Raw genomic sequence first — 10,259 nt, forward strand, 5'->3', positions numbered from 1 at the left:
AAGCAAGTAGACAGTGTCTGTCTACAGAGGGCTACTTGTGGAGAGCTGTAACTCTGTAAGCCCCTTTCAAGGGCTGCTACCCTCCTCCTGATTCTTTAGTAGACCACAGGGCTCTTCATGGTGCCCTATGCTGAGCTAGTCATCAACCCCAGGGCAGCTGGGAAATTAATTTTCAGCAAATAAGTCCTCCATGCAAGTGGAATCTAGCCTTCCAAAGGTCAAAGGACTAGGTCTTTCACTTATTTTTTTTTTCCTAACTTTATTGAGGAACAAACAAAAATTGTGCATATTCAAGGAACAGGATGTGATACTTTGACATATGTACTGATTGTAAAATAATTGCCACAGTCAAGTTAATGAACATAGCTACTACCCTGCATAGTTACCTTTTTGTATGCATGTATGGTGAGAATACTTAAGATCGATTGTGTCAGCAAATGTCAAGCGTAACAAGACATTGACCATAGTCACCAGGTCTCCAGAACTTATTCATCTTATGTGAAAGGTAAGTTGGTCAAAGGGTACAGCCTTGCTTCTCACTTCTTTGGGCTCTGAGAGCCCAGCACAAGGCTAAACACATACAAGACATTCAGCAAATAATTAATGAATGAACCATGTTTCAAAGGGTTTACAGCTATGGGTACATTTTATCACTGTAGTACTAAAGGTTAGGTATTAACAAATTATAAAAAATTCTTTACTCAAACTGTAGAAAACATTTTGAGCCTTATTTTGTGAGCCTTATTTTGTGGGTCTTAGGATTGCTTGGTAAAATATAGAACTCCTAGTTAAATTTGAATTTCAGAAAAATGCATGTAAGTTTTTGAGTATAAGTATATCCCAAATATTACATGAGACATACTTACACGTTAAAAAAAATCACTGATCGTCTGAAATCAAATTTAGATCAAGTACAGGACATACTATATTGTTATTTACTCAATTTAAATTCAGCAACCCTGAATCCAGTCTTTAAGCTATAAACCTGACTGAGTTTCCCTTCACCTTTCTTAATACCATTAAACTATTCTAACGGTGTTCAACTATCCCTTATTAAAATGAAAACCATATAAACCATAATCACTTAACCTTCTTTGGAGACCTATAGAGGAAGAAACTCCAGACCATATGCAATTCTGGATTCGTGCATAGAATGGTATCACCCACAGTGCCTAGCAAAGCCCATTAGGTTGAATTTGCATAAAAGAGAGAGAGAGAGAGAGAGAAATAAAAGAACAGGGTTTCAGCCATTTTCTAATGACATGGCCCACAAAGTCTTGGCATCACTGATAAGTAGCACTGTGCTGGAAAATCAATAGTTTCTGAAGGGGATCCCAGAGGGAACTTTCCATTATGGAGGCTAGAAATACTTTAGCCCCACACTGATAAATTCCTGGAGTTCAGGGTGCTCAGTGTCCCTAAGTAAGAAAGCATAGGACTCCTCCTAACTTCCTAAACTGCTGAGCTGGAATGATTGCTTTTAAAGATCACAAAAGGTATCTCATGTTAAAAACCGCATTTTCAGCTGCATCAAATACCAGTGATTGAGTTGGGAGATCACCCAAATTTCGGGACAGAGGCCCCTCTGCTTTAAGAAAGCCTGATATGCTAACAGATAAGCTTAGGCAAGCAGATAAATTATAACGGTAGCTATTTACATAAAATAAGAATTCACTGCAACACTCCATTAAATGCTGGACTCCCTAGTATCTAAAACGATGATAACATTTGCTCTCCCATAATGAATTCTCGGGTTTTTCAAAAAAATTTTTTGTATATTTGGGCTATGGAAGTATAAACCCTTGCTCACTTTGTCATTCCGCATCTACAGATATCTACAAGATGGTTTGTAGTTACATTTAGTTTCTCCTTCTTAAAACTCCCAGGTACTATTAGTTCCCATCCTACTATCTACAGGTGAGCACTGCCTATGGAAATCACTTCCCTTCAATCCCCTTCCTTTTCCCCAAAACTTGCAGGTAAAGCTTCTCTAAAACCAAGTAAACCACATCATCTTATTTTCACGCCTTCCTATGATAGCCTAACACTTTATGCACAGAGACATTACAAAATAAAATCCGCTGTTATCTTAACAAATGGAATCATTACTTGGGAAGAGCAGGGAAGAATCACGCAGTTCATTTTTTAAGACTTTGAGAATCGTTTTAGAGAGATAGAAAATCTGTGATCATACAGAGGGCTCCCATGTGCCCTCCACCCAACTTCTCTTTCCTACGTTTTTGACTTCCTATATTAGTATGGCACTTGTGTCCCAACAAACGAACTGATATCAAAACATTATTGCTTCAATAATGCTCTATTCAAATTTCCTTAGGTTTCCCCAAGTTCCCTTTTCTGTTGCCAGAGACCAGCAGGATCCCTCATGACAGTGAGTTGTCCTGTCTCCTTAGGCTTTTCTTGGTAGCAACGGTTTCCAGACTCTCCTTGTTTTGGTGGTATCAAGAATACCGGTCCAGTATTTTATAGAATGTCCCTCCATTTAGGTCTGATCTGATGCTCTTCTCAAGACCAGACAGGCATTATGGGTGTGGAGAGGAGGCCCATCGAGGCAGAGTGCCATTTTTATCCCATCCAAGGGTGCATGGCCATTTTGATCCCATCATGATGAGGATGCACGCGATCATTACGACTTACCACTGCTGATGTTGAACTTCACCACCTGGCCCAGGTAGTCTCCGTCGGGTTTCTCCAATAGGACGTTACCTTTTTTCCCCTTTCTCTTTGGAAAGAAGGCGCTGTGCACAGCCCACACTTAAGACGTGGCTGGTTAACCTCCCTCTCCTTGAGGGGGCAGTATCTACATTGATTATTGGAAGTTTTGCACAGGAAATTTGTCTCTTCTTCTCCATTTATGTATTCATTCAACAATTTGTTGATATCAGTGTGAATGAATAGCTATGTAACAACTTGGGTTAGAACCCAATACTGCTGATTTCTTTTTCTAATGGTTCCAGCTTTGGTCATTGAAACTTTTTCAAGAGGCTTCTATTTCCCTTGGTGTGCCCCTATGTCCCTTGGGGTGCCCCTCCTCCATCATTGTGATTGTCTCTCTTTTTTTAGTTTTCTGAAACTATAACATGCTGGATTTCCCTGGTATAGTTCCTGCTCCAGCCCTAGATTTAACCATTTCTCCAAGGAGCCCGGTTTTTTGTTTGTTTGTTTGTTTGTATGTTTAACTGGGAAATAGCATTGGAAGCCAAGATCTGAGCCAGCTTGGTGGCTCAACCTGTCATCCCAGCACTTTGGGAGGCTGAGGCGAGTGGATGGCCTGAGCCCACAGGTTTGAGACCAGCCCGGGCAATTGGCAAGACCTCATCTCTACAATAAATCAAAAAAGATTAGCTAGGCCTGGTGGCACGCACCTGTGGTTCCAGCTACTTGGAAGGCTGAGGTGGAAGGATCGCCAGAACCCGGCAGGTGACGCTGGGGGTGGCTGTGAATGTGCCACTGCACTCCAGCCTCGGTGATGGACTGAGACTCCAGCTCAAAAAAAGAAATCAAGAACTGGGCCCCGCTAGGCAAAAGCCACTATCATTTCACAATCATTTCTTCTCCCCTCTCCTAACTGGATGTATTTGTTATTAGACTGAAGGACACTGTACTCATCCTGCTGATCTCACACTTGGTTCTGAAAAGGAAATTATCATTTTGGACTAATGATCTGATGATTTTAACAATCCTTATTCTACTTTATTTTTCAAGACTATGATTTGGATTTCTCTTGCTTTTGCTTCATGGCTATTCATGTTTTATTTTTCACTCTTCTTACTGAAGGAATTGAACGTTCAGAGAATACAGTTCCTGGGGAAAAGAAGGATGCATCACTTCTCTCCAGGCTTAGCTAGATGAAGCCTGGTAGTTCAGCCCAAAATGGTAGGGTGTATCTAAGTCTAGGAGGAGCATAATATATACTGTGCATATTCAACCCTTGTTTAAAAGTAATTATGTGATGACCACAGACATGTGAGGGACCGGTTGCAGGAGAATGGAGAGGTTACAACAAAGAAGAGAATGATGCACCAATAACCATCATCAAACCAAACCACCCCCTTGCATTTTGATGATGTGCTGTAAATGTGAAGGAAGCCGGCTTTTAATGCCAGGAGTGGCTCTTTGACACAGGCTGTGACGAGCCTGCATTCTACCCGACATCGGGACTTCAAATCATGTCCACAAGTACGCCCTACAGGAGCCCAGGCCTATCGAATTCTCATGCTACTCGTATTGAGAAAATTTCCAAAATTACACAAAGGAAAACTTTCATAAATGTGCACTCCCTGGCAATTTGAAGAGGTGGGGTTACATTAAGTGCAATCCCAAAGGATGACTTCCTTGCCCTTTGTGTGTGTGTGCACACATGTGCACACACACTCACAGACTCACACACTCAGAGTACAACATACGAGAGTCTTTGACCGCTCTCTGTTCAGTTTCAACTTCCCCTTAAAATCCCTGGCTGGCGATATTTATCCCCCCCACCCTGGTTTGAGCACCCTGAATCCCTGAATACACCATGGACCCCAAACAAAACCTGTATAATCATGGGTGACAAAAATCACAGACCTCAGGGTACTCAGGAAAACTAAGGCCCACTCAGACAAGAGTCCTGCAGTCCAGAGCCATGAGTATCTACCAGAAAAAAGCTCTGACTTCTGGGTCACTTAAAACTGCTAAGTTAATACCCAGACAAACCTTTTTGGTGTCTATTAACTAGATGCTTTTGGAACTAATTGGGACAGACAAGATGGGCTGACCAAAAGCTGGATGTTTTCGTTTATTGTACTCCAATCAGGTCACTGATGGCTGGTCTTCACCACACAATGCCTTGCCTTTTCTAAGGGACATGGGTTGTAATTCAGAGGAATGATCTTTAGCCAATATAGACAGACACCATAGACAGCAAGCACAAATCAATAGAAAAAAATAACTTCTTTTTATTTACAAAAAAAAAAAAAATCCAAATATTGGATGCTGTAAACAAAATTCACAATCTGTTCCCTCTAGCACTGATTCAAACATGTCAGTTTGTAAGAGTCCCATTTTCCATCAGCTCCTTTTCTGCCTGTGACACAGTCTACAGTCAAAATTTCAGAAAAGTGACCCAAGGTGCAGTGGGCTGCAACAGGACGCCTCGGAGCAGGCAACAGTTGTAGAGAGGTTGGAAGGAGAGACAGCCAGTGGGCAGAGCCTCCTCCATTCTGAAAGGCTTTGCAGCAGGTCTCGGCCAAGTCAACTCGCCATCTTCCCACTTTGTACTTCACCGTTTGCTTTGTTTGAAAGCCATTCCTTTTAACAAAATACTACACGGAGATGCTTTCTCAGCACTGAAAAGGCTATGCTAAAAGAAATTTTAAAGAGAGGTTATATTCAACAGGTGCTATATATGAAATTACTTTTTTTCTGGCTTTTTGGTTTCATCGAACACAACTTCATCTTCAACAACAACAGAAAAGCTTATTTTTAAACCGCTGACAGCTTTCAACAAAATACGTTTCATTTACAAAATAGTTCACAATATTTATTTGACAAGCATTGCACTGAAAACAACTTTATGCATGGTAAAGCAACCAACGATAAACAAACAGAAAGGGGTGGGGGAAACAGTATGTTCACTCTCCATTTCACTTCCAGCCTTGGCTTAGCTGACAGGTATCCCACCATCCTTGCATGTCTGAAGCCACGTTAAAGTAGTTCACCCATGATCAAAGTGAGCGGATACGCGATCCCATTTCTGGAAGGGAAAGGTCCATCTTGGTGTAGGAGTTCTGGGATTCGCCGCAATTGAAGTAAACGTTTTAAAAGGGCATGGGCACGGGCGAAAAGTTCTCTGACACACCAGATTGGACAAGCAAGAAGAGCCTCCAGAAGATTAAAAAAAAAAGATAACTTCTTCCTGTTTTAAAGTAACAACAGCACACTAGGCCAGACACACAACAAACAAATCACAGGCACTGATCGGGAGTTAAGAGTTGTTCTTTTTTCTGACCTGAACACGACACATGACTTTCTCTCGTCAGACATTCAAACATTGAGGCCACACATCCACAAAGAGACACGTGTGTCACTGTGTTCAACTACACGTGCACCAGAGTACATACAAAATAGAAATAAATTATATGAGTCTCAAAAGTAAATGCTGGAAGTTGTTTAAAGAACAAGGCGGTTCTATACAATGGGGCGGCCAGGTGCTTGCACTTCCAACTAAGCTACCAACCCTGAAGCAAGCAAGAACAGAACATAAATATTTGGGAACATAAATGCAAAGTGTATTTTCAAATCAGGCTCCTCCACCCCAAAACCTGCATCATAGATGGACGGCAGGTTGCAGCTGTGGAAGAGCCAGAGACCCCCGGCCTCGTTAAGATGGCACACGACTGTATGTCAGGATGAGAAGGAAGCAGACCACCCATGCCCCCTGGGTTCACACACGTGCCCCGGGCCAGACAGCTAAGCAGGCAGAGCTCTGGCTTCCGGCAAGTGAGTGCCAGGCTTGATCTGCAAACCGAAGCATGCTTCTTGGGAACCTGCAGTTCGTTTTCCAAACCCAAGAACACGGAGCTCAGATGAGAGGCAGACGAGATCCCGAGAAAACTGAGTGGCAGTGCAGGGGCTGTTACAGCTCTAACAGAATTCACAGGGTCGCTGCGACAGCAAACCCTCGGGGCTCCCATTAAGGCTTCCAAGAAAGATGCCCAAAAGGCCGTCTGGATGGATCAACCTGGATTAACCCAGCACTAAGCATCTGAAGGATCTCCAGATAAACACATGCACAAACGACACTGCCCATAGGAGGGCACCATTGTCTGCCCCGTCCGTCTTTAACGGATGGGTGCAAAAAAAATCTTCAGATGGGTCTTCAGAGCAGTGACCACAGCAAGCAGGCATCCACTAGGGTGGGTAGGAGATTATGTGGTTGTTTCACAACATAAAGGGGAAGGTGTTCACGTGTTACTTTTGTTTTGAACAAATGCATTTTTAGAGACCAGTGTCTAGAGGAACTGATGGCCGGGAGAAGGGCGGTGTTAGAATGAGCTGTCACTGAGCTGAAATAGTGACGCCAGTTCACTTCACAAAGGTATGACTGGTATCTTGTACAAGAGAAAATAAAGTTGGATCTACTTTAATGCAAAGTGACTTAATTTAAAGTACAGTACTAAATATTTAAATGCAGTGTGACAACCAGATCAAAGATGTTCATACTGACATGAGTTTATAAAACATTATATATAATATATATCTCATATATAAATTTTAAGCGATTGTGCAAATATTCTTTTAAAAGGGCGATTTCACATTTGCTAAATTCTAGTGGTCCAGAAATGCAGAAAGCATTCATTTAAGAAAAATTCATTTAAATATTAATAAGTAGTGTTCAGATCACCAGAAATTCTTTTTAGCAGTCCGGGACGTAAGTAGCCTACCATTGAGCCACGATCCACTAAATTAAACATCATGGAGGCATGCAATTATATACTTTTTAAAAATGGGTTCAAACTGTCAAAATGGCAGTTCAGTGTAAAAAAAAAAAAATACTTTGCCAAACAATATTCTTCCATTTGTGGAATTATATGGCTCACACACACACAAAGAAAAACTCACTAAAACTGCATAAAATTTCTGCTCTTTCTATCAAATATATTACTTGTCTCCCTCCTTAATTTGCTTTAAGTCTTTTAGGTATGTATTTTAATTCACCATTGCAATATGCCCACGTCTCGTGTCATCCTGTTGAAAACATAAAAGCACACAGTATTTAAACATTTCCTATTTGATACACTATACATCATAGTCAATGTACTGTGTGTATATATAAACACATGATATACATGTGTGATATGTGTGTATATACACACACACACACACACAATTTAACACACGCATACACATGTACCTATGTTAATATCACACCGACAATGTTCACTTTACACAAGCATTTGCCAAGAAAAAATAGGGCATCTTCTCCACCATTCACAAGCTTATGTGTTAATTTTCTTCTTGACTCAGTCCCTGATAAAATAAAATAATGACACCGTAAAATAATTTTGCCACTTCAAATTTTCAGAAGGCAGTAGGCACTTTGATGTACATTGGTGTGTAACAAATATAGGAATTCTTCATATATTCTACTCTGTCTCTTCTACTCGGATGTTTTTATCTGTTAAATCTTTGGTCCTTGAGCATACTATCTTTGCCACGGCTGTTTCTGCTTGCATTTTCACATCTTAAAAATGCGAGCTATGCACGCAGCTGGAATTAATGGGTTGTGTCATCGTGAGTTCTGCTGTTTTGTTATAAGAATGGCACCAGCCTGCTACTATTCACTTGAAGCAAGCTGTTTCTGTGAGCGCAATGGACCCGCCACAGAAAAAGCACTTGGCTGCTGCGAGCCTCAGACAGGAATTCCAGAGCCGGAGTTCCCCTTTTTCCTGCCTTGTCGCTATGTGAACTCCTGAACCTATAAACAAGTTGGGGCTGAGACCTGTTTTCCTCTGTTTCCCTTTTATGAATTCCATCTTTAAAAAGCTTTCCACTCCCCACCCCACTTTGGCAAAGCTATGGGAGCAGACACAGCCAACCCATATTGTCAGCAAACATTCCTTCCCTTGTTATCTTAGAACCTGGTGGCTTTTAATAACAGGTCTCTCTTTTTTTTTCTTCTTTTCTTTTTTTTTGGCAGGAAAGGATCCCATTGGGTAGACGATTAAAGGGGAGGGCTGGGGAAAGGGATCCTTTCGAGACCTGCTCCCGAATCTATTAAAAGATCCATAAGCTTTTGCCAAGCTTAAAATCAGGAGCGTATTATCATTGCACAAACCAGCATGCCTCATCAGGGCCGGGTCACTCTTTTCTTTTTTTTTTTTTTTTCATCTTTTTTTCCTCTGTCCTACCTTGTCTGAAACGGCTTCCCCCGCAGGACATTTTCAGGGGAGTCTCAATTGCAGGGCAGCCAGGTGGAGTAGGTCTGTTGCTGGCACGTGAAGACGGGCTGCACCTGGGCGATGTAGTAGTTGCTGAAGTTGGCATCGGCGACGTAGGGGGCTGGCTGGTAATAGCAGGTGACATTGGCCACGTTGGGGATGACGTTCTGGTCGGCCAGCACCCGGATGGCCAGCATGGTGATGAGGTTCAAGGTCTGCCGTCGTTCGTGTCCCATCAAGCACACGGTGCTCTCGTTCACCACGCCGTGGAGGGTCATGAGATACTCGTACTTGCGGTCTTCCAGGCCCACGAAGTGGTTCTGAAGGTAGGACTCCAGCTTCCGCTGCTGCTCACCGATGTCTGAGAAGTCGATGAAAAACCTGGAGCACATGTACCGCTGCAGGGTCTTGATCTCGCCGGAGGCTGGCCGGAAGCCCCTCACCAGGAGGTTGCAGTACTTGAGCAGGCCCCCTCCCCGGATCTCCTCGGGGTTCCTGGTGGCGATGATCTTGTGGCACAGGTGGTCAAAGGCCTCCTGGAAGTCGCCATAGACGCTCTCCCCGATGACGGTGGGGTGGAAGGTCTCCGTCATCGGGTTCTCGGAACACTCGTAAAAGAGGAGCAGGGAGTCCAGCTTGATTTGGAAGGAATCCACGCTGAACTCAAACTGCCTCCGGAGAGAATCCACAAATTTCAGTTCCACGTTTTTGCCGCTGTTGTTGGACAGAGATATCAGACTCCACCGGTCAGAGTCATTGCACACCTTCACCATTTTCTGCACGTATGCTTCCTACAATTCAAAAGACAAAACGAGATGAGCAAACCTGGAAAACGGCAGCAGACAAATAAACAGACACATCCCCTTCACAGCTGAGAATTATTTTGCTCCCTTCTCTTCCGCCAAGTTTCAGCAAAACACTACCTACAGGCTTCAACAGCCTTCTGAAAACGGGGGAAAAAAATACATTTAACGAGTAGTTTCACTGTCTGGGAAAAAGACCAGAGGTAATAGTTTGAGGCTTTCGGCAGACACAGCATAGGGCTCAGAAGTTCTGCTGTCGTGTCTGACTTTTTAAATGTTATTTTTTGAAAGGGGTCTCATAGGCACCATATCCACACGCTACCCACGCAGTGTCCAAAAGACACAGAGGGACATTCAGCAATAAGCCAGTCTGCCTCTCACCCTCGTCCCGGCCACCCAGCGCCCCTGCCCCCGAGGTAGTCAATGTCATCAGCATCCGGGGTGTCCCCCCAGGGGTCTTCTGCAGGTACAATCAAACGCGGACCAATCGACGCCATCCTGAGAGGCTGCCTTCTGG

General features: G+C 43.1%; 1 protein-coding gene across 1 annotated transcript; it reads right to left on the bottom strand.

The window, feature by feature from the left end:
* Positions 1 to 4,931: 4,931 nt before the first annotated feature.
* On the bottom strand, positions 4,932 to 9,726 carry FAM46A (family with sequence similarity 46 member A). Its single transcript, XM_008052315.2, has 2 exons — positions 8,910 to 9,726; positions 4,932 to 5,359 (listed from the first exon to the last, which is right to left on the bottom strand). Exon 1 carries the CDS (start codon positions 9,710 to 9,712, stop codon positions 8,954 to 8,956), a length of 759 nt encoding a protein of 252 aa, XP_008050506.1. The 5' UTR covers positions 9,713 to 9,726; the 3' UTR covers positions 4,932 to 5,359; positions 8,910 to 8,953.
* Positions 9,727 to 10,259: the final 533 nt, after the last annotated feature.

Source organism: Carlito syrichta, unplaced genomic scaffold (genome assembly GCF_000164805.1).
Source record: "Carlito syrichta isolate Samal-C Ts95f unplaced genomic scaffold, Tarsius_syrichta-2.0.1 Scaffold272348, whole genome shotgun sequence".
Classification (NCBI taxonomy): domain Eukaryota; kingdom Metazoa; phylum Chordata; class Mammalia; order Primates; family Tarsiidae; genus Carlito; species Carlito syrichta.

Coding starts and splice junctions, on each gene's coding strand:
- FAM46A (XM_008052315.2), bottom strand. CDS start 9,712: ATGGTGAAGGTGTGCAATGACTCTGACCGGTGGAGTCTGATATCTCTG.